Source organism: Pezoporus flaviventris, unplaced genomic scaffold, assembly GCF_033815535.1.
Source record: "Pezoporus flaviventris isolate CSIRO_AGI_PZ_B2104156 unplaced genomic scaffold, CSIRO_AGI_Pfla_v1 ptg000059l, whole genome shotgun sequence".
NCBI lineage: Eukaryota > Metazoa > Chordata > Aves > Psittaciformes > Psittacidae > Pezoporus > Pezoporus flaviventris.
Window position 1 is genome coordinate 142,174 of NW_026892607.1, and position 25,024 is coordinate 167,197.

Genomic DNA, 25,024 nt, shown 5'->3' on the forward strand with positions numbered 1-25,024 from the left:
TTGAGCCAGAATAGTTTTCAGGCAGTCATTCTCACGATCACTAGTGTAACTTTATACAAATATTAAGTATTTTATATTTTCTTCAAGAGAGAGGTATCCAGCGTGATGGTCATGAGGAGCAAATATGGAGGTGAGACAGGACCTGTTCATGCATGCATGGTCCTAAGACTAGGGATAAAGCTGACGTAGAACCAGTGTGCAAACTGCTGCTGCCTCTCAGGTCTGTTAGAATGGGAAAGAAGCTTCTGGGGAGAGGAAGGAACCCCAGAATTCGTCTGTTTATGATGTGGGTGAGGAAATTCGCAGGCAGGATGATGAAAGAGACCAGCAACTTCATTTGAAAGGCAGGAGCGTGTTCCGATGCCCCGATAGTTTGCTCAAATGAGGGGGTTTTTTTGACCAGCTGCGTGGAACACCCCGTGTGGAAAATTCCCCACTTTTGTAATTGCCTAATGGTACGTAAAAGCTTCATTTCAGTTGGCACCGCAAGGTGATTTTGCAATTCATCCAATTAAAAAAAAAAAAAAAAGGGGGTTATTGATTTTAAAAGCTGGTTAAATGCACTGGTTTGGTGGTGTCTGCGATAAACAGACTAGTTTGCAGTGAACTGAGGATGACAAAATGGCTAGTCTGATGTAGTGAAGTGACTGCATGCCTGGGGATCAGGAACAACTGAATTCCCGGCTCAGCACTGCCGTGGACTCTCTCTAGGGCTTTAATTCTCACTTTCAGGCGTGGAAACAGCCATCAGATAGAGTTTCTTTTTGTCAGTAGGATTATTTTAAACTTTTGTAGGAAAACTTTTCAGTCTTTTTGTCTGCAGAGGGAGGATATTTGCAATTGTAGCTTTCAGAGATTTATTGACTATTAACAGTCAAATCCTGCTCTGCTCCATCAGGAGTTTAGCTCTGGAGAAAGGCAGGGAGTTAATAATTGTGGTACAGCACTGTGTTACTGCTGTCAGTAAATGGATGTCAGACATCCACCTGGCAATGTTTGTGTTTGATGTGGTAGTGCTGGGGAATTAATAACTGCAGCGTAAAGGTACACACGCAGTGTGCTGTGTACAGCAGAAGAATGCTGTGTCATTTCCTACACACCGCTGATGGGATTTGATAACTCCAAGTTGGGAGCAAACCACTTTAATTGTAGATTAGCAACTTCTTTTTACAGAAGTGGGTAAATTCTGCCATTTCAAGTGGGCAAGGCAGCAGTCATCATTACAGCTGAGTCCAAATGTGCACCAAATTCATTGCTCAAACAGTTCCTATATCTAAAAACTAAAAATGTTTAATGCTCAAACCAAATGCCTTTTAGTTTTAATGTATTCTTGCTGCTTTGAGCTGCAAGTACCTTAACAGCACTGCAGGAAATGAAAGGCACATTGTTCCTTGTAACATTAAGGGGGAAAAAAACAGAGGGAAAAAGAAAACCAATGATGTACCATAACTCACAGAACTCGTTTTTCAACCCTGCTGTAATTACACTGGACTTGTAAATATCATCTGTGAATTCTTTGCTTAAGTAGGGCTGGACTTGAGTATTAAACCATAAAAAAAATGTTTGAGTATATGCTTACTTTTCCATGCCTAAAAACATAAAGGAAGAAATGCTGGTCCTCAAGAAAGAGAAGGCAATAGTGGGAACATATGCAAAGAGAAGTTTCCTTTTCTCCTTCTCTAGGCAAGGCTGGTCATGGTAGGGCTAACACACCTTTAGCTGCAAGGAAGGAGGGGATTATGTGCAACCTGGTAAAATGCAAGAGCAGCTTGTGGAAAGACCTCTCTGCCTTAGCTAACAGGTTGCAGAGTTCAGCTCTTTGTTGTGTGTTTTCTTTCTGGTCCTAAAACCTGACATTCCTGTTCCATGCAGTGGGGTAGCTTCAAGCAGTGGAAGTGGTGCCCATGTGGCCCAAGGGGTAGACACTCCTCTTGGATGCTGAGTTCACTGTTCAAACCCTCTTCTCAAGCTGAGATTGGCAATAACTCTGTTCTTTGTGGTTGTCCTCATTTCTCAACTATGTTTTAAGTTAAAAGGTAGCTGAGAGATCTCCAATTCATTTTTAACTAGTAGAAACATCCTGCCTTCCAAGGCCATCCCTTCTCAAGCCACGCCTGACCTCCCATCTCTGCTGCTTCAGGGGGAGTCCAGGTGCCTCATGGGCTCTCTCAGCTGTGACTGAACATGATGCCAACCAGCTTTACACTTACTCTCCAAGGAGGTGCTGCAAGTGCAGCAGGAACTGAGGTATCTGAAGGGCCAGTTGTCCTTGGATAGTCCCCGTAATTCCCGCCTAAGGAATACACAGAGATGAGCGGTTGCTAAACACACAGTGCTGAGACTGGTCCTGTTAGAAAGGGCATCATCTCAGACGATGAACATCCCTGAAGCACCTCCTTTGCAGCAGAAAACCGACCCTTGAAGAGGAGTTTTCCATCAGTGAGAGTTGCAAACACAGTAATACAGTAATGGCAGCTTTTATTAGTGCTCTTGTTCATTGGATCGTTTACATCCGAATCTTATAAATGCAAGAAGACTCTCCTCTCTTGTTTACAGAGCAACACTGAGAAGTTATCACAGCCTGAGGGACTAATCTAAAATTAACTTTGCTTCAGAAAAAGCCTTAAGAAAAAAAAACAAAAAAAAGCCCTTAGCATTTTCAGTGAGGAATCTCATCGCTGGCACTGAAGTCAAAGCTCCTGGTAATGTCAGCTTGTTTGCACCTCTGTAACTTGCCAGGACCAAATTCTGAGCAGATTTGCACCCTTATGGATTGCATTGTCTGCCGGGAACAGCACTGGGGAACTTTGTCCAGGCTTAAAGCTGTGGCCAAGCAGGAGAGCTGTGATAGGGCTGGTCTGAGGGCTGCACAGCATCGGCTGTTGACTCTGACAGGAGCCATCAGCTGATGAAGGGCTGATGAGGGCCAACCTATGCTTCATCACCCCCTGTAAGAGAGCGCATGTAGGCAGTTCTGAAAGCCAGCATTTCCTGAGGAAACAAAAGCAGATACGTCTGGTTATAAATTTAACTTATGTGTGATTTAGTCTTGCATTTTTTTCATCTTATTTCAATACAGATCCATCCCAACTAGAACTAGAAATGCAGTTTTTTAATCATAGTTGTCTAGATCTGAAACTTTGCAGCATCCAGCTGTATTTCCCAGCCAGTTTTATGACTGTCACAAAGAAGCATCTGAATAATTAGGGAAGAAAACACCATTTTTTTCTGTATTTTACCATATTTTCATTGAGATTCACACTCAAAGTCAAATGTTTTTGTGCCACAGATTGTGAGGCACAGTTACACCATTTCCAGGATTTAGCAGGTCCTCTGCTAGCTCAGGATTTAGCCTGCTTATCAGTAGCTGGCACTCTCTTGAGGGGACCCTGTGATGGCAACAGCGAACGGTGTTGACTGTCAATCGGATGAGATATGTGGCTGTCAGTCAGGGTCAGTTCTGCAGCCTCTGCTGGGGCCAAGTGGAGAGCCTTTCTCTCCAGAGACCAGCAGTGTTTGAGACTTGAGGATTGACAGAGGACTTCAGTTTTCACTGCTGCTAACCATTAACCTTCACAAGCAGAGCATTCCCACAAAAAACTAATCCAAGGCGAGTATGACAGGAAATATTCAAAGCATGAAATGAATGCTTATAGCATGACAAAGCAGGGCTTGAAAGACATGAAACGTTCATTACGCTCGGAGTGGCTGAATGCTGCAAAGGAAAGGAGAAATCAGAATGTGGCTAGAGTATATGTTTTTATTTCTCCATATGTGTGTATAGGAAAAAGGCAGTGAACCTTTCCAGTGGATAAGGTGCATAAATACAGCTGTGATTATTCTAAGTCATTTCAAAATACTTTTTTGTTCTCTTGCTCCGTTCCGTTCCTTCCAGCATATATTTATCCATGAGATAACAGCAAGGGCCATCTGCAGGGCAGCTTGAAAACAGGCTGGCCAGGAACCCCCTCCCTGGAAGCTCCTGTGCATTGTGTGTTGAGAGGTGCCTCAGTGCTTACTTGAACCAGAACTCCTGGGGTCCTGGGAAGGGTGGCTGGAGCTGTGAGCATGCTCCAGTTTTCACTACAACCAGGGGGGGTTTTGTATGTCTCCTTGAGAGACTTGCTTTTTAATTAACATCTGAGAGTTGAGTTGCATCAGAGTAATTGCTACCACCGGAGCAGACCACAGGCTGAAGGATGCTTTGGAATGCCCACCAAGAAGCTGGGCACTTAGGGAAAGGAGTTTATTTGTGGTATGGGCATCATTTTAATTTGCTGTCCAGTAGAGATTAGTGGGAAGAGAATGTGATGCCAAGGCCTAAACGGCAAAACAAAACCCCCAACCTATCTATTTGTCTTTCTATGTAAGAATTTCCTAATGCCTGTAATGTAAGACAAAGGGAAAACTGACTTGGAGGAAAATTGCCTTCCACAATAACCAAGAAAAAAACCCACAAAACGCCCACACCAGAGCAGCGTGATCCAAAATGTGAACTTTTTACGCCTCCCCAACCTTCTAGGTTAGGCTTCCAACCAAGTGATCTTTTATTATCACCATGATATACCCTTGACATAATTTGGCGCAGTAAAGCTTCTTCTGCTGAACTCGTGATTTCATTTACTAGATCTGATGAAAGTTCTGTGAACCACGGGAAAATGTGATAATTAGTAGTTTAATTCTTTTAGGGTGTGCGTATTAATTGAAAAGGCTTGAACTATAAATACAGGGCCTGTGGATAAAAGCACACTCTGAAATCAGTCGCTTATCCCAAGTATTCATTACTTCACATCTATTTAGGTAGAGCCTCTTTGCAGCAGTGCCAGTCGGCTGTTGAAGTGAGTGGGAGCTCTCCACTCAGACATCGCAACAACAAACTCTCATGCGATTGGAAGCACTCCCTGGCCAAAATTTAGCCCTCTGTGGTCAGACCACTGGAAGTTAAAAGCGAGTGCTGGGAGCTGTGCCCTGCAGAGGAGCGCTGTGCAAGCTGCAGAGGACAGAAGAAGATGAAGGCAGGCTGCTCGATCCTGGCAGCCAAGGGGGAACATCTTTCCTCTACCCAGCAAGTCCACCCAGAGCATCAGAGGTCTCCCAAAATGTCAGCCTGGCACTTCAGAACAAGCTATGTTTTTACTCCTATTTACACACTTATCCTTCACCATACCTAGGGCCATCAGCACCTAAACCTTTGCTGCTTCAGAGCTTGGTTCATTGTAGCGGTAGGATAACGGGGAATAGTTTTAAACGGAAAGAGGGGAGATTTAGAGTAGATCTTAGGCAGAAGCTCTTCCCTGTGAGGGTGCTGAGGCGCTGGCACAGGGTGCCCGGAGAAGCTGTGGCTGCCCCATCCCTGCCAGTGTTCAAGGCCAGGTTGGGCACAGGGACTTGGAGCAGCCTGCTCCTAGTGGAAGGTGTCCCTGCCTGTGGCAGGGGTTGGAGCTGGATGAGCTTTAAGGTCCCTTCCAACACAAACCAGTCTGGGATTCTGTGGTTTGGATGTGAATGTCAGAGTGTAGCACAGGGCAGCTGCCGAGAGCTGCGGTAAGGGATCGTGCATTCTCACTCACATTCACGTGTTCTTTTGTTCTGACTTCCTGACTGACACAGGAGGTGCTCTGTTGGCTCTAGGCCTTTCCAAATATGTATCTATACTATGAAAATGTGTACTGTTATTTCACACCTTCCTCTGGTTTCTGTGTGTGGTGTAGTGCCTGGATGAATCATACCTTAGCTTACAGGTAGAAGGTGATTTTCTTTCACATAGATTCTAACCTTTGTGTTCATAGTTGGTTTCCACACTCAGAAATAATCTATATATTGTGGCTGCCCCATCCCTGGCAGTGTTCAAGGGCAGGATGGATGGGACTTGGAGCAAGCTGCTCTAGTGGAAGGTGTCCTTGCCCATGGCAGGGGGTTGGAACTGGATGAGCTATAAGATCCCTTCCAACCCAAACCAATCTGGGGTTCCATGAATCATGTTGTACATCCATGATCTTCACGTCATACAGGTTCGTGGGTTAATCAGGTGCTTTCCGAGCACCTTAATTCTGTGGGTCTGAAGTTGTGTACCTGAACAGAGGTGCACATGAAGAGCAATGCACAGCTCCTTTATGCTGGACTGTTGCTGTTGTCAAGGGAGGACAGTTTGGTGATACCAGGTTGCCAGAAAAAAAACCTCATCTCTTCTATAGATACCAGTTTTTAATTGCAGGTACTACTTTGTAATGGCAGAAGTTCCTAGATAGGAAATGGAAAGCAAGTTTCGGGTGAGACTCACAGAGCTGCGAGAATAAAATCCCCTTGGAAGCCTGGCCGTAGTGTGAGTGAAATGGAAAAGTACCGGATCCGTTTCTTGGAAAGTGAGAAGGAGACTTTTATTTGCAATGGTTTGCAAATATTTTCCCAGGAGCGCCATGGCAAAAGGGGGCAGGAGGAAGGTGAGGCGAGTGAGCCACGCTTGTAAACACCCTCCTTCAGCCCTGCCATTGTTATCTGGGACACAAAGGGCGCCGCGAGTTGTTTACGGCAGTTCATGTTATTCCTCTCAGCTCCCTTTTTTCCCCTCAGTGCCCTATCTTCAGTTATACAACTTTTGTTTTAATGGGCTGTGATAGTGTTCGGGTAGATCTTGGTGGTGGAAAGGTGCTGGTTGATTAAATGTGCTGCTTACACCGTGCGTTTCATGTCTGCTGTCTTAACATCCTTTTGTTAACCACTGTTGCAACTGAAGAAAATGCTGAAGTTTGACAGCTGGGAGTTACTGCCGAGTATGTGCTGTAAACTCTCTCATCCCTCTGCCTTCTCTCTTTCTCCCCCTCCTGCTGAAACCAAATGATTTATAAAATGCCTTCACATTCTTGAGTGAGTTCACACTATCACCTCCAGGCACTGCACTAAGGAGTCTTAGGAGTGGATGGGAACAAACATCTGATAGCTGGTATTTTTCTCCGAAAGGGGAAAAAAAAAAAGAAGGAAAAAAAAAAGGGGAAAAAAAAAAAAAAGCTGATTAAATTTAAAGGAGAAAAGTTTCCAGCTGTGCCCCAGTGTAAATCTGTAGTCAGTGAAGCACTTGGTAGTAAACAAGAGATGCACATGGTTATAGCAGGGTTTTATTATTGCACACTGCCATTGTTTTCCATTTTCATAAGTTGAATTAATGCAATCATTTTAGAGTGCCTCTAATCATTACCTCCAACCCTCCCTCACTCATACTTGAAGAGAGGGGACCTGCTGCAAGCCACACTCTGGGGTGAGGAGCCGGCACCTTGCTCCTTGTACAGGAGGCACAAGAAATGATGGGGCTGCTACAGGGAATTCAAATATATGTCTTCTCTCCCTATGGCCCTTGCAGAACACATGGCTGCATCCCAACCTGTGGCCATGGCGTGCCCTCCCACGGTCTCACCGCTATGTCATCCCCCAGCAGTGCCCCTCCCTACAGTGCCCACCCACCGCAGTGCTGCATGACAGCAGGAGAATCATAGAATCCCAGACTGGTTTGTGTTGGAAGGGACCTTAAAGCTCATCCAGCTCCAACCCCTGCCACGGGCAGGGACACCTTCCACTAGAGCAGCTTGCTCCAAGCCCCTGTGTCCAACCTGGCCTTGAGCACTGCCAGGGATGGAGCATTCACCCAGTGCCTCACCACTGTCACTGGGTGAGCCAGGGCACGGCCCTGCAGTTCCCTACCAGCCAGGCACAAGGGTATCAATCAGCACTATCTTCCAGACCATGGCGGATCAAACCCTTCACTGTCCTTTCTTCTCCCAGCATAGTAAGGGAGGAATACTTCCTATGTAGCATGTAACATTCACAGGGAATCTGAACCTCTGTCCCTATTGTTTTTCTACTTATCCTTAAAATCTTACCTGCAACAGAAGGTTCTTTGACAGCTGCATCCCCATCTGAAAACCTGCTGGTGTCTGGAGGGTGTCCCCACCTGACCAGCTTTGCAGTACAGACCTCCTGCAATTTTCCCACATGTTATATACCTCAGAGTCCTTAAAAATCAGGGAATTCACTTTTAGGAAGTTTCCAATAGCAGAATGCAGAGAGCTATCCACAACCCCCACACCATGCAGAGGGGAGCCAATTTTATCGTACAGCAGAGCATGCCATAGTTTAAGCTGCAGGAGGAAGGGAAGAGGTGGGAAGCAGGAAAGGATGGATGGCATATTGATGGCTGTGTTTTGAGGCAGGAGGGGAACCCCACAGATTTGGGGAAGGGAAGGCTTAGGGCAGTGTCATGGTAGTGGCCCAGAGCTTAATTTAAAGCAGTATTAAAAGGGATGGAAAGGGTATGACAACCTGAGCAAAGAGCTGAGGAATGAGGCAGCCCAGTACTAGTGAATCCAGATTTCTGCCTCTCATGGCCATGAAGGATGCATTGGCAGTAGGACTGGGAGCAGTCCACTATTAGGAGAGAGAAGTAAAGATCATCCCCTGTACAATATAAATGTAAGTTGTTATTACTACTATTGCTATGTCAGCCGTAAACTGTTCCCACGAGAACAGAGATGCAACATCATTGAAAAAGAATGTCTTACTGTGAAATGGGCAGCAGAAACACTGTGGCATTATCTGCCGGGCAGTGAATTTACCTTGGTGACAGATCATTATTCCCTGCTGCAAATGAACCAGATGAAGGACAGGGACACAAGGATAACTCAGCAATCTTTGTGGTTTACAGTCTTCTGGATTGGAACAAACAAAAAGTAGCCAGATATAAATGTAAGAGTAGAGAAGCATGGCATGCCAGGAGAGATTGCCTGTGGCATGATATGGGGAGGAAAGCAAATTTTCTTTCAGTCTAGGCTAACGTGGTATATGGACTAAGGCTTGGATTTCATCCCACCTAACATTAAGCATTAAAACAAGGCACCAGCTATGAACCTAAAATCCTCACTCTTCCTCTATAATCAGTGGATATACTGGGTCTTTGGGGAATTTGTTGAACCTCAGGGAGCTTTCAAACCCAAGATGTTTCAGGTTAATGCTGTAACTGCTCTGGACTTGAGATTCTGATGCTAGAGGAAGTCACCCATCCCTCTCCTGCTCCCCCTGGAAAGCTGGAGTAGACAGAGACTGCTGCAAGGGTAAAGGTGGACCTAACAGAGCACATTGACATAGTTGAATGATTTCTTTAGGGTAGAAGAGTGGACAGTTGTATCTGCTGTCCATGTGTACTTTCTTCCCTTTCTGTTTTTCTCTTGACTTCGACAGAATGGGACTTTCTCAGATAAATTATCATTTTAGACAAGTGTTTATGTGTTCTGTGCAAGAATGTGTCTAGGGATGGGCATACTGGCAGCAAGAACTTCCTCCCCAACTCTTCCAGTGAAGTTCTGTGCTACACTGCCCAAATGAAACCATTACTCAAAAGTAAAAATGTTCTGTTCCATTTCTTGTTTTCATTCTTTCATGTGTCTGGGGACTAAACTGCTGTGAACAAGAGCCCATTCTCACAGGATGCCTTGCCTAATTTTGCAGACGGGAGGGTCAGCTATTCCAATTACGAGGAGATAAGAATCTGAAATGTTGGGATCACATCCATCCTGAGTTGAACTCTGAGGCTTCCAAAACCCATCCGTCATTATTTTCCCCTTTATTTCTGCATTTCACTAATGCAGGCAAAGAAGAAACAGAGCTGAAATGAATGTTTATGCATTAAAAACCGTAATGGATGGCTTTCCTTTTTACCTGAGTTGCTTTCAAGTGAAGGTCCTTGTGAGTGGAATTCCTTTTCCATTTGCATTCTTTTTGTCCAACTGCCATTCATCAGCAACAGGTCTTCATGTAAAGTCAGTCCTGGTAAGGAAAGTGTGAGGGTGGTGAGGCTCTGGAACAGGTGACCCAAAGAAGTGGTGAATGCTCCATCCCTGGTAGTGTTCAAGGCCAGGCTGGACAAAGCCTTGGGTGACATGGTCTAGTGTGAGGTGTCCCTGCCCATGGCAGGGAGTTGGAACTAGGTGATCTTAAGGTCCTTTCCAACCCAAACCATTCTATGATTCTATGATTTACATGCACACAAGCCCGATGGCTGTCACAGGGCAGGTGAACCAGGCTTCTAAGCACGGTCCAAAATATGGAGCCATGGCCACTGCAGTATCTTCAAACTGTCTTAAATACATGCAGATAAGACATCTGACATAGGGAGTCCACCCCACTGCCACATTTCTGCATCCCTGTGTATTGCACAGTGCCAGACCAGACTGATTTCTGGAGATGTATAAGAGGGTCTAAAGAGCCAAGCCTTCTACCGCAGGAAGAGGACTGCATAATCTTTGCTGACCAACCCAGCTTTTAGCAACAGATTCATCTCAGGTGCTCTCCTTATACCAGAAGTGTGTCTTCAATTGCTGGAGGCAGCCTCTTGGAGTGAGACATCCCACCATTGTCATCTCAGTTCCACCTCCCTTGGAAACCCATATCTGCCACACATGGGATGAAATTAGATAAAGACTAAGAAGGTCCCTCTCTGCCCCTTCTGTTAACTTTGTTAATCTTGAATCCCTCGCAATACACTCACAATTCTTGAACTCCGAGGCCCTCTTTGGGCAGATTTCACAGAGAAAATAAAGTCGGTCCATGTTCTGGCCTGACCTTGGCCTGAACCTGAGAAAGTGAATGCCCCAATCACACCAACATGTGTCTGTAGAAGTACAGTAAACACAAACGCGGGTCACTGGCCCTCTCTGTCATACAGTCCCAGGCCAGGAGTCTAGAGTTTTGGGCTGTCGGCCCAAGTACTTGTTAATAAATGTCCATTCTCAGTCTGTAAAGGAATGTAGACAGGGCATCCTGCCCTACAAAACACAAACCTAGAATAAAACAGAAAGAGACTTTCTGTCATCGTGCAGATGTTCCCCATCCAGCAGTCTCTTCCCACTGGATTTATGCTGTTTGGGAAGTGGCTGGGGAAATGATCCACTAAATACACTGCAGGTTCTGCACCTCTGTCTGTAGGTGTAGCTGCCTGCCTAACCTCATGTGCATCAGGGCTTGGGAAGTCAGTTGATATGTCTGGGGGGCTTCCTTTATACTTGCAGGAGGTAGAGACCTGGCAGAGCCTGGGCTGTGAGGCAGGAAAGCCTGGGTCACGCAGTGTTGCTTCTAGGAGGGTGCAGTTCTTTGTGTGTGCATCTTCACGCTCCCAGTGGGGTCAGTCAGAAGATGAGGGGGTGTCATTTGCCTTGCAGAGACTCATTGGTGCCTTTGCTAGTCATTCCACCCTTTTGTTCTTCTCTGGAGGTGTCCTACGTAACTCAGGTGAAGTTGGTGCAGACCTTGGTGGCCACCCAGAGATTCAGTGTTCGAACAAGGCGCTTTTGTTCTCTGCTAGAAGGCAATGATGACAACCACTTCAGTTCCCAGCCCTTAATAGGCAGTGCCTCTGTAGAGAGGGTGACACTGCACTGGGTATCACTCTGCTCTCTGGACAGGAGTTGAAAGCCTGGACTTGTTGAGCACATGGTGTTTGATGACAGTGACCTAATCAGCATCCATAAGCATCAAGTTTTGTTCTCTAGGTCTTGTGCAACTTGACAAGTATTACCATGCTTCCAGATCCATCCCTTTCTGTCTTCTCTGCTGCCAGTATATCAAAGCTCTATTCCAGAGATGTACCTTGGAACCTTGCTGGAGAAAAGCTCATGAGGTTCCCCTATTCTTTCATGCAGGGATATCTGAGGATAGCCCTGACTGAACTTCATGAGTGCTTTGATGTGGACAGTCAAAGACAGGCTGTACATGTGTTGTCATGGCCTAACTTAGTGGACAGTCTCTCCCCTCCCCAGCCACAAGGATAACTGACTTGTAGAACTCATGGAAGTCAGTTACTTGGGACTAAAAGTTATCAAAGTTAGGAGATTATTGTTCTATACAAAGAACAGGCTTTGTATCAGCAGCCTTTTGGAGAGAAGAAAACTCCAAGCAGCGCAATGGGAAGGGCAATAGGGAAACAAAGTAACATGATTTGCATGGGGTTTATTGTGAATTAAAGTTTGCTCACCAGTGGTGTCAACAGAGGAGGTGTAAGAAGCAACTGTGAAGGGAGAGGAAAGCCTGTGGGGAAAGGTGGAGCTGGCTGATCCTTGTGTCTTGGCTTCCATGCCCGGCATCCTTATTTTCCTATCACATTTATATTATCTAATCTTCAGCAGATATTTCTACAGCTTCCATTATCATGGTGTCCAGCCAGAGTCTCTTAAAAGTGCCTTGGTGTGAAGGGACAGGAGTGCCAGGAAAGGAGGATGAGAGGAAACAGCTGATGAAGTCACCAGGGTTTGTGTCCATATCACTCAGCAAAGTGGGGCAGGAAAGCAGCCTACCCTTGCCTGACCCTGGCTCCATCACTTCCTGCTGGATGCTGGGCTTTTCTAGAGAATTCTGCCACATGCTCTGAGTATCTGGATTATTCCTATAACCATAAATTAACATGCTATTTAAACAAAACCAACCAAACAACCCTTTTTGTAGCCCCCAAACCCTGTGTCCACAGGGCTTGAGACTCCATCACTTCAGCCCTAAGCTGTCTGTAGAGTAACCTCGGAGGCTACATTTGAAGCTACCCCCAGCTGAGGGAGGGTTTTATAGATCCTAAAATAATTACGGCATTGCTGAGCCTAGTTGTATAATTCCTTGGCAATATACTAATTAAAAATAGATATTTACACACAACGCTTATTTAAACTTCAGACTTATTTAAAAGAACCTGCAGACTTCTAATAACTATATAACCTGGCTTTATTGAGGACCCTGTTTTTCACACAGATTGAATTCTCCAGCACTGTTATGAACATAAACGAGCCCACAGCTTTATGTTGAGGATTGAATCCTTCCAGGGCATCTGAATCATCCTGGTATTTCATTTCACCATCTAAAAATTGGTTTTAAAATACTGCATTTTATTTAACTTGCTGTCTTACAGCAATTAGAGATCGCTCTGTGTTTACTGGGAGCGGAGAGTCCAGCAGAGCTGAATGTTTTAATGTGATGAATAGTGTTAGGAGCTCAAAGGAAAGTCAGATGCGTGTCGACACTTATCAGAGCTGTTCTGCTGCTCAGAATGACTGTTTGTGAGACTTGTTTCATGATAAACTTCCTCAGAACATGATGTTACTGGAAAAAAAAATGATCCGCTCTGAGAAACACGCAGGTGACACAGTTGAGTCAGCAGCTTGCAGCAGTGACACAGGCTTACGTGTGTAAAAATCCCCACTGAACTTTTGTCTTCTGCATGCGTATCACAGCCCGAAAATCTGTCACCACAAAAGCATCCCGTCTCCTGCGTTCACTTGCTTGCTGTTTATCTTCCCACCGCCCCGATGAAGAGGTAGATTCAAGTCTTTAACAGTCACAAAACTTCCCTCTTTCATCAGTAATTCACCATATAAGTGTTAGTGTCTCCAGTGAGCGCTGATACCTTTGGGGAAATGATAAACGTGGAAAAAGAACAGACCGCTGTGGAAACCAGAAAATCCTACCTCCCGCACGAGGGGGTTTAATTACTGAAGTTGCAAGCATTTCCCCGTGCACAAGCATCTCGGCATTCATAGGTGGAAAGCACCTCATGCTGTGTTTGAAATATCAACTGGCTTTAAAAGAAGGCTTTGTGCTTCGCTGTGGACCTTTCTTAGCCTCCTGCAGATGGTCCCTATTGCTGAAAAGAGACATGACTTGTGAGACGGGGAGACCTCCACGCCGTTTCTTCATGCTGCCTCTAATCCTCCTTTACACCCCTAAAGGGCTTCAGTCCTTAAGCCTTTACCCTCTTTCTCCGAAATATTAAAATTATTTTCCTCAGTGTCATACCATATTAAAGCAGAATGAAAATGGGTTTAACAATTGCTGGCATGGGGCTTCTGTACAGCATGTGTGTCACAAATCATGTCACTTTTCAGCAATAGGGCTGCTGCCAGCGGGAGGCTCAGAAATGCTCATGTTAATCAAAAATTTTAATTTCAAATCAAATTGACAGTTTACACATGGTGAGAAATGCTTCTCACCATGTGATATTTCAGTATGCTACACTGGGCAAAATGGGTGCACTTCCCTGTTAAGAATTTTGACTGCAGTATCTGCAAATTTATGGGTTTCAGTGTATTGGGTATGGTGAGTAGTTGATCTAAGGGAGCCCCTTGGAGAATAGGAGACAGAAGGGTTTTCATGCAGCCTGGCACTGGTGAGCCGCTGTTGGCACATGCTGCTGGAGAAATGACAGGTATTCAATAAACATCACTATGGTTAAGAGGAAGATTTAAAGGAGGGAGGGGCTGCAGTGCTATAAACAGGATTTGAAACAAATGTGCTTATTTCAGCCCCTGATTAGTCTGAATACCAAAGTATTCCACACCAGTTTTTAAATATCCTTCCATTTATTTTCACACGGATGTTCTTCACACAATAATATTGATGGCACTAATGCTGTAGCTAAATCCTAATTTGAACTAGTGTAAACCCTAGTAAACTCTGCATGTATGAGGCACGCTCCATCAGCGTGAAGACCAGAACATAGCTCCGTGTCGTGCTTATGGCATGCAGCCCCAGCATCAGCTCCCACCAGACATAACAGCAGCTTCCTAGAAGTCACTGGTCAGAATTCAGGAGGCAAATTTCAGCTGATGCTTGATGAGGTACAAGAGCAGCAAGGATGGTTGATGGAGTGTGTGCGATTGGCCCTAGATGAACGAGTTGTAGAAATCAATGTTTTGAGGCTGTATCAGAAATACAATGCTGACATCAAAAATGACCATCTGGAAAGAAATTATCCTTACATTATTCTCCTTAGGAGGTTTATCAGCTCGCTGGGGGGTCCTGAGGTTAACGCAATGCCTAGCTCGTGCCGTTAGGGTTGCATTTTACAAAGGCCTTGCAGGGGATAAGGCACAAGGACAGCAGGACCCACCTTCTTCTATCTCCCCTTCCATTCCCTTGCAAGGGGAAAAGGGTGGATGGGATGGTGCCCGTTGCTGGCAGCCCGGGGAGCACCCTGCAGCAGCACATGCCATCAGCATTCCCAGGAATAGCAGGGAAACCGGGTGGTTTCTCTAGGCTCATTTGGACACTGAGTCATGCTTTGAACTGCGAAGCCAAACTGGCAATATCACGGCGGACCTTGGAGATCACAGCTGTCATTGCTCTTGTAACCAGGGTTGATAGGAAAATATGAAGATAAATAACTCCTTCATATTATTATTTTCAGGGAGGCAGGCTTTTCTTTTTATTACTCTTTTTATTGTTGGATGCCATAAATATTCCAGAATGATTATCCCAGGGTAGATTTCATCTCATTTACTTTGAAAGGCTTTTCAGGAGGCACATTATTTTATAAGCTGCCAAATGAGTATGACCATTTATAACGATTTTTTCTTCTTTTCTTTAATATTTGCTGTTTGGATTGAGGACCTGAAACAGAAACACGCTAATTTAAGACATCTGTTGTTTTTCAAGCTATAGGCCCCTGTCGGTATTAATGCAGTTTATTTATCAAACTGGGTTTATGGTAGAGAAAGAGATTCTAAATTCTTATCACTACATCAAAAACTGTCTTTAACTGATTTCTCACCCACATGAGCACTGAAAAGCACTCTGCAATGTTAGGAGTCATCAGAAATGAAAAACCACACCAGACGTCTTAGATCTTGGAATGGTCTCCTTTGCACAAGGCCCTTACCATGAACTTGAAGGGCTTTAAGTGTTTCAGGAAGACCTTTGTCTTCAAGAGAAAGGAACTATCTGTGTGCCCTTGCTTGGACAAATCCTGACATGATTGATTCCAACCTATGATCAGTTCGTTAACGGTAGTAAGTTGCCATTAATTCCACTATCGCTGCACTTAAATACAAAACGAGCTGAATCTCCTGAGAGCTGAACCTGCTGTGGATCCTTCGGTGACACAGCCAGCCTGGTACCAGATTTTCTTTAGTTCACATTTATTAATGTGCAACCAAAACGATGGTGCTCAATATGACACATACTGAAATAATAATTAGGCGTTGTTATTAGTAGAGATTCTAAAATGCCCCGAGTATGAAAGGCAGGGTGCAGTGAGACGTTGCGTGTGTTCTGATTCACCTTTGCGGAATGCCCATTGAGGCAGGTAGGGTGGATTCCCTAGTGAAGGCGTGAGAATCCTTCCTCAGAGCCACCTCCCTGCCCCTTCAGATGTTGATTCCCAATGGCCAGCAAAAGTATACAGACCGTATGGAAAAGGAGCTGAACTTGAGCACTGGCATCAGAAGTGCACCAATGAAAGCAAGCAGCCCTTCACAGTCTTACTGTCTGCTGGGAACAGACTTTTCAGCTAAAAACCAAAAAGGCAAATCATTTACTGATGGTTTTGCATATTGTGAAGGGTTAACAAAACTTTCATTATCACACTCTATTAAGCCAGGACCAGGAAACAATTTCTAATCAACACTCAGATCTGGGCAGGGATTGTGCAGTCTTTTGTAGGAGGCCTCAGATCTGTGTTCTCTATTCTCACATGCTCACTTCCAGCTGTTGTCATTGAAATCCCACATAATCTCCCCGGGTCAAAGGGCAGTCATCCATGACTGCCGCTGTTAGGAGGTTATGCTGATTTCTGTTGTCAAATATTGGCCCTTTTCTCTTTCAATCACTCCCATTCTACTTTTTTTAACAAGAAAGATCCAGCCTAGAATTGTATTACATGACTTTAAAGTCTTAAAAGTGTTCCTCTATTGTACTAACACGACATGCCCTGGACGGCCTAATCCATCCTGCTATGGGCCACAAAGAAAGTTCTGGTGCTTCTTAAAACCTCAGCCAAAGGCAGGTAGGCGAGTGGAGAGAATAACGGCCTGTGTGACATGTGGCCCAGCCGTTATTTCATAAGCAAACGTGTAATTTGTCCAAGGTGAGCTATTGCCGTGGCAGTAAAATTAAATTGGAAATAGCAAACTGAAATAGAAGTGGGAGCATTTGTCAGCGAACAAGGGAGGTTTCTGTATCACCTTTAATGTATAATGTCTTGCTTAACTCTTCTATAAAAAGTCCGTGGATGAAAAAAATGTGGTCTAATTTACCATTAAAGGTTTATCATTCACAAGTTTAAATACATTCACCTTCCAATTAAGCAAAGTGTAAATGTTATGAGGGTCTTGACTGAAGCACGCTTACTCTATCCTTTTTTTTTTTGCTGGAGAGCACAGACTAGGACTAACTCTGTCACTCCCATCCTCCCCAGACAATGCAGCCGTAGAACTCTAATCTTTTTAGGAGTCCTCGGGGTGATCCGGGTTCCCTCTGATAACATCCCGTCTCTCAAGGCCTGCATGTGCTGTGTGATACAGACGTTAATTTTCCAATCAATATTATTGCTCCACATCGTTTGTGAAACACAGGATTATCTAGATAGAGGATAAACCCAAAAGGAATGAAGTTGCACTTTGAGTAGAGAGGGCTTTTCTTTTAAGCAGGCATTTGGTTAAGATAATAGGCTTGAGACCCTAATTGATGATTACTATTTTAAGGGTTTAAGATGGCTATGTATAGTGGGATGCTGAACATGAAAAAGGCTTTAGAAATGGCTGCAGTGCTGGTTCGGGGGACTTGTGCAATTTCAAACCACTGAAAAGGAATCAAAGTCTCCCAAGAAGCTGTTCTGCAAAGCTTAGTACACTCTCTCTCAGTAGTGGAAGAGAAATAAGTGGATTTAGACTTTTCCATCTTCAAAGGAGTAACTCTCTTCCTGGTGTTATTTAAGCTTGGGTTTCAGGAAACCAGCTGTATCTCCGTTTCCAAAATACCTTGTATATTTATGGTGCGATCTAGCTATTTTATGATAAAAATAACACTGTTGGCTTACACAAGGAAGCCTGCTAATTAAATAACAATAATACCTTGAGCACCTTGAAAACATCTTCTGATATTCAATTAAGCAACAATAACCCCATGAACTTTAACCTATAGACCATATTCAGACTTTCTACATAAAAGTAATTGCATCAGTCATGATTTTCTCAAGCTACAACACTAGCTCTTGATTGGTAGCTCAACGTCTGAGACTCCTTTTTACCGCATTAATTGGGAAAGCAGACAATGCTCTCGCTGTAAACTAGATTTTAGGACGAAGGTTAGTTGCCTTTGTACACGTTTACTCATTGAAATAGGAATGTTTGCTTAATAATTCAAAACAAATAGCATTAGACAACAAGTCCTAATCCTGATTTCTCCTCTGCCAGTGTAAATTAGGAGAAAATGAGGTGAAACTCTATGTGATCAGTGTAGAAAGACTTGTTTAAAACTTCTTTGAGGTAAGAATTGGGCTCCTGCAATTCAAGCCTTTTCTTCAGGCTTCTTCACTGGGGTCGGAAAGAATATGGAAATTGCATTATGAATTTTCTGCCCAGTTACAGCAGTGAAGTTATAGAAAGATGTTATTCATGTGGTACTTGTTACGATAGTGTGGAATTGCGTTTGTACACTACACTAAATGTGTGACTGGGTAATGACATGAGATTTAGTAGTATCTTGATCTGCTTTATTCAGTTTGGTCTTATTAGCCTGGGGTTTTCCTCTATGGGGGAAAACCGATCATCCTGGTGAGCCAAAGTGAGGTCTTGCATGCTGAGCTAACTCCTAGCTGCACCTAGACATGGGTTGAAGAAATGGTTCAACAGTATGTTTAAATGCCTGCTTAACTCTGTCACCCTGTCTCTATCCAGCGGGGCAAATAAGCATGTGCTTAAGTCGAGCATGTGATTAAAATTAAGCACGTGCTGTAGCTGCTTTGCTGAGTCAGGGCCTGCCTTGGCTAGCAGGTGACTTAAATTATACTCAGAATCCAGAAATGAGCCCTGTTATTTTTTATCAAGTGAGTAAAAATTCTCTCATCCTCATTTTGAACACCTGCTTTACTACCGAAACGTGACTGTCACTCAGATATAACCCCATCACATACAGCAATTCCTGTGTCTTGTCTTTGGGATACATAGCAGAAGTAGCACAGTGCAGAGATTTCAGTTAAGTGCTGTCTGAAAAGTAAATCTTGCAAGCTTTCTAGATGTTTAACCATCTTTTCAGTAAAGAAACTTGTTATTTCTAACACCTGCATGTGTATTTGCTTGGCTTTACCTTTTTCTCAGAGTTAAGCAGAACAACCAAATCGATACGTTTGCCTTTTGACCCCTGTTAATAGGCACAAAATGTTTACTTCACATATTTTGCCAATCCTGCTATTTCCCAGTCATTCTTCTTTTACATATCCAGCTTCTTTGTCATTTTGCTCTCATTTTCTTGTTGCACTGTTATCACAGCTCAGCAAAAGCTAGTCTTAGGATTGCGCAGTCTGAGCCATCCATGCAAAGCTTTAAACTTTCATGGAGTTCTCCAGAACTGGGAATTCATAGACCAGCCATGCATCAAAATGAGTTCAAGATACAACCCTAAGCCAAGGGCATTGCTTTTGTGGGTATCAAGATATTATTAATGATTGCCGAGACAAGCCTCTGATTTCCTAATGTTTATAAGTAAATAACAAATTGGGAGAGTTGTGAAACCCACCTTTCATTTGTGAAATGTTTATTTTCAGGACTGAAGGATGAAAACCTAATCATTCTCTGCATGCTGTTGTTTAATGATTACTATTACATGTACACGCATAGAAATGTTTCTACAGAAGGAAGCAGACGTTTCGAGTATACCCAGCAAAATAAGAATAACAAAGTTAGCAGGCTCAGGCTAGCTTATCCAACTATTCTCATACCCTGTGGGACCCTGAGAACTGAAATGTGTTTCAAACCATTCCACAGCACTTTCATTTCTGGTTTTACCTGTGTTTGCAAGGTTAAGGTAATGCAATTAGGCATGTGACTGTCATGGTTTATTGGATGATTGTCAGTCTCTACAACTACATGAAAGGAGGTTGTAGTGAAGTGGAGGTTGGTCTCTTCTCTAAAGTAACACATGATAAGACAAAAGGTATCAATCAGCCTCAAGCTGCAGCAGGGGAGGTTTAGACTGGATATTAGGAACAATTTCTTCACCTAAACAGTAGTCAGGCATTGGAACAGGCTGCCCAGGGCAGTGGTGGAATCACCATCCCTGGAAGTGTTCACAAACCGCGTAGATGAAGCCATCAGTGTCATGGGTTAGTGGTAGCCTTGGCCGGGCTGAAGAAGGGTTGGACTTGATGCTCTTACAGATCTTTTCCAACCCAGTTGATTGAATGACTCTATGATTACAAAGGGCTGTAGACTTTTCTTTACAAAACCAGCCGAATGTCCTTACCATAGCTGTGATTTGATTTTTACTTCCGTATTTGAATTTCACCTTCACTCTTAGTGCAGTAGGAACCTGCCTGAGTAATGCAGGTGTAAGTGGACACGGGAGCAGAGCCAGTACGGTGCTCTGTGAGAAAACCACACGTGGCAGATGTTCATAGCACTGCTGAATGCACTTCTGGAAGTTGCTCAGATACTGCCATGATGAGCACAGTGTGAGAAGTTACATAGCATAGACTGGCTTCCCTCCGAAGGGCTCTGTGGAGTAGTAAGCGTCCTGGCCCTGATCCAGCGAGGCACTTAAGCATATGCTTAATTTTAGGCACATGAGTGGTTTCAGTGAAGACCTAAGAGAATTATTTTTAATTCACAGATCATTTAATTCAATAGGCAGGTCTGCTGCAGCATATGAAAAGTAGATCTTCATATTAAAAATACTTAGGAAATTGTCAATGAGCAAACATTGTGTATGGCCAGCAACCATCTCTAAAAAGCAGAATGATGTAGTCATCACCTTTATTATGGTAAAATACAAAGCCCATCAGGCAAAAGCACTTCCAATCATCTGAGAGCTATTTCAAAGTTGAAAATAACGAAAAATAAAAGCTCGTAGGAGCATTTTTTCATTTGAAGTAGAAAAAAATTTATTCTCTTGATGTAAATAAAAACCTTGTTTGCAGATTGAGGAAATTTGTTTGTGTTGAATTTCAGCATCAATTTCAATATTTTATAGTACATTTATCTACAGCTGGAGCATGACAGATTTGTGTATATTTATATGTTTGTGTACATAATACATATGTATACACACATACACAAGGATGCCCAAAGATATACATATACACAGTTTGAAAACTCATCATTATTGCTGAAGTATAAAAACATGCCTGATGTAGAAACTTGTCTCGAGTCTGTTAGCTTAGCGACTGCGTTCATCTGGCACTGGAGGATCCTCGCAGAAACAGGGAACTTCTTCTTCTGTGTGGGAGCAGAATTCACTGAGATCTTGGCTGGAGATGCACGGCTGACCTCCTTCCAGATCTCTCCCAAACCTTTCCATGACATACTCCCTGACATGTCATGTTTCTAGTAAAAGGAATACGAAATGCGTTCCTTTTACTTCCCGTTCTGCAGGTAGAAACAGCAATGGGATATGTTGAGGTTTCTTTAAACAACCCCCACATAAAACCAGGAGGACAAATATGCAGCTTGGGTTAACCCTATTGCTCTGGTCATTAGAAGAAGGGGCACAGGTATTGCTGGGGTGAGGAAGGGGTATAGTGGGATATACAGAACGTAGGGAAGTCATGCTGAATCTGACAAACAATTCACAGCGGAGCAGATGGTGCCCTGCAAAACATTTGATAATATATGTTTGTGTGTGCCGGAATCAGTGACTCTAAGTAGGACAACCTAAAAAGGTATGCCACTTATCCCATGGACAAGTAGGACTTTAGGGTTCTTTCCATAATCTCTTTATCCTGAGATTTCTCCTTTGACCCTGATTTCAAAAGCAGGAGGTCAGCCTGGCCCACTAACTGCAGACCTCTAATGGAAGTCCAGCTATGTCCCGCATGAGCTGCTGCGACCCACTCCACACACCCTGGGCTGCAGCTCCTTTCGTAATGGATCATACCCATGAAAATTCAATGGTGGTAGGGAAATACTGTTATGTAAAGTGTAATAACATTTTGATACTGAACGTAGAGGCATTCCTTGCACAAAGGAGGAGAGGATGGAATCATATACACTGGTACCTAAAGACAGTCCAAAGCTCAAAGTTAATACTTTTCATATGCAGAGATTTGTTTGTCTTTTCCAGAGCCAGTTTTAGATGTTAGAATATTTTCTGTTTGTGGAAAAGGCATTGATTTAATGTTTTTTAACCAGCTGCTATTTCAAGATTTCCCTAGTGCAGCCTTAAAAAAAATGAAGAGTACATCTTTAAATCTTGTTTTGTTTGAATGAAAGGGTAGATAATCCTGATCAGATGTTTCTTTAGAGAATAACGTTTAAAACGATTATGGAACTTAGCTGTCCTATCTGTTTCCTAGGTACAGTATTTTCATTTCAATTGTGAAGTCATTAGGGGTCATCCAAGGTAACTGTTTATTAAAAGAGTCCTCTTTTGTTTCAGATTTCCTGTTGAGATGCTTTAACATGTAAAAATCTCCCTGCTGATGTGTCATGTTAGCTTTCCTAACCTCCAGATAAAAACCACAAAGCAGCCTACATAACTGTATGACTAGTTACCCACCTACATAAACAATAATTACTGCTAAGTGGGAAATTAGATGTCACATTTTAAGTCTAAATGAAAGTAAAGTATTTGAGAATACTGTCATTAAATGCTTAAAGCTAATCGCGGTTCTCTCCCTCTGTTTATTTTGTAGGACATTTGGGCTTCCAGGACAGTTTTGTCACATCAGGTGTTTTCAGTGTGACTGAGCTAGTAAGAGTCTCACAAAGTAAGTATCATTTTGGGGCTGATTTATGTGGTTTCTGCAATCCCAGTGTTTTTGTCTTTGATACTTATTGTGCCCCTTCTTCAGTTCAAAGAGAGCATCTTGAAAATGGAGAGTGTCTTCTCTCAGCTTCTTGCTGGTGGATAGTGTTTACGTGCCACATCTTTTAATGTGGGAAAATAAAATAACATAATTTTGAAAAAAAAAAATTAAAAATAATAATAATAATTTTGCAAATTTGCATGTGTTAAGTTGATAAGTTCCTCTGGTACCCAGCTGAAAATGGGCAGACTCGGTATCAGAGTGCAGAGAAATACCTGCATTTAGCTGACAGATCCTTTGCAGGACCCAAGGAGTTGCATTTTGGTAGAGGTATTTTAACCAGACCTCTAGAAATGACATGATCTGTGCACATAAGCCTGGCCGTTTTCTTATGCTGCTTTTGCAAGTGGTGTTCATGCATGCCATGGGTACGTGCATTTGTATACCTGCAAACTGATGAGCTTGCCTATAATGCCAGCATCTGAACCAGCTTCAGCTCTGATAATCTCAGTTGTGCAGGGGCATACATCTTGACTTTGCAAGGCCTGCATTTTCCATTAACTTTATGGAATTATGTCTTCTAGAAGGATTTGTTTTTTGACCTTTAAAGAATGCTAATGCCCCCAACATGAATGACACACTGCAGCTTGATCATTACAGGCTTGTCAATACTCACTAACAACAGTGAATTAAGCGTACCTGTCACCACCCTGTTCCATTGATCAAAGGTGCATTGATTGTATTTTGCTATGGCATAATCCAGATAGTCCAAGGAGACAGTAAACTAGGTCCATAGGTACTAACTAGTCCTTTGGGGGTCTTTTCTGCACCTAATGTGCAGGTATGCAGTAACATCACATTGTCACCATTTACCACCGATCCAGGTGAACCACTCAGCTACATGCCCCTTTAAAACCTAAGAGTTTGTAACTAATCTCTTTAGCACAGACAGTGGTAAAAGGGGTTCTCCTCCTAGATAGCAGGAATATTTGTTTGTGTACTGGCTCTGAGCATGTAGTTTTAGGCTTTCTGGGGCTGGAATCTAACTGGCACAAACCTAGCAGAGAAGCTGTGGTTTTGAGTCAGAACACAGAGTTTCTGTAAGGATTTTCCCGGTTTGTTTCATCTTCTGGAAAGACTCGCACTAGCTAGGAAATTGGCTTCGTACTTGGAACTAAGAGAGCGTGGCAAGTGGGAGATACATGAATGTCAGAGTTATATGCATTGGAGGGACAGAGAGACAGAGAGAGAAAAAGTTTGTGGCAGACATTTCTCCTGAGTTTTCTTCCCTGACAACTGGTGGGAATTTTGTGAGAAGGACAAAGTTAAGAGAACTTAGAAGTCAAGAGGAGGTGCTGAGTGCTCAGCACATTTGCAAATGAGTTCACTTACTTCAGTGCTTAAATATGGACTTTGACATCTAACTCGCTGCACTGTGGACACTCACTTGCTGGTACCTGCAGCTGTGGTAGACAAAACCAAGTTATCACCCGTCTTTGAACGGGCTTTTGAAGCCCAAAGGATTCACCCTCCCCCTCTGCAAGGCATCCCACTTCACCACAATCTTATCTTCACTGTAGGAGCCCTACAAACAGAACTGCCTCTGGACTCTGTCAGCTGTGCTTCATGTGCGCACAGGACAGGCTGCTCGCTCAGAAACTGCCTTCACAGCCAGCCCCAGTCCCAGCCTCCCTCAAAGTCTGGCTTTGACCTGAGAAGCATCATGTTTCATGCTTATTAATTTTCCATGATACTTTATTGTAACTAAACTAAAATATTATGTATCACAAATCCTAGCATTCAGCATGTTTTGCAAACCAGGAACCGTGTCTGAGATGTTCCCTCTGCTTGACAATGAAGTGCACCATCTCCAAGGATGGGGCACCTGCACGTAGGAGGAGCAGGACAGGGACTTTATCATAAATAAGAAAGAAGATGTTGGTGGGCAAAATGAAAAGATTCAGGTTTAATCTGCTCCAGACACAGGGGGGTTGCACTGTTTTTCACGGGCTCTTTAATAATCCTGGGAGGTCAAGACCTCAGTTTTATATCCTGTCTACAAGCCAGCACCTCTACCAAAAATAGTGTCCCCAAAGCATATCGGGATATCACTTCAGAACTGACTCAGAGGGAAGAGTGCCAGCAACTGATTTAGCTACACTGCTTTTGATAGCACCCTGGATTTTCCTTGGAGATGCCCCAGACATGTACTGACCAGCTGTAACCTTGTTTACTTTACGAGGTCTGAGAAGCCCACAGCCTGACATA

General features: G+C 43.5%; 1 protein-coding gene across 12 annotated transcripts in view; it reads left to right on the forward strand.

Moving 5' to 3' along the window:
• The window catches only part of NFIA (nuclear factor I A), a 254,009-nt gene that overhangs the window by 140,111 nt on the left and 88,874 nt on the right, over positions 1-25,024 (forward strand). For all 12 annotated transcript variants that reach the window (XM_061469629.1, XM_061469628.1, XM_061469633.1 and 9 more), the window contains one exon: positions 22,643-22,717. In XM_061469629.1, the coding sequence (XP_061325613.1) occupies positions 22,643-22,717 (75 nt within the window). The remainder of the gene's footprint in view (positions 1-22,642; positions 22,718-25,024) is intronic.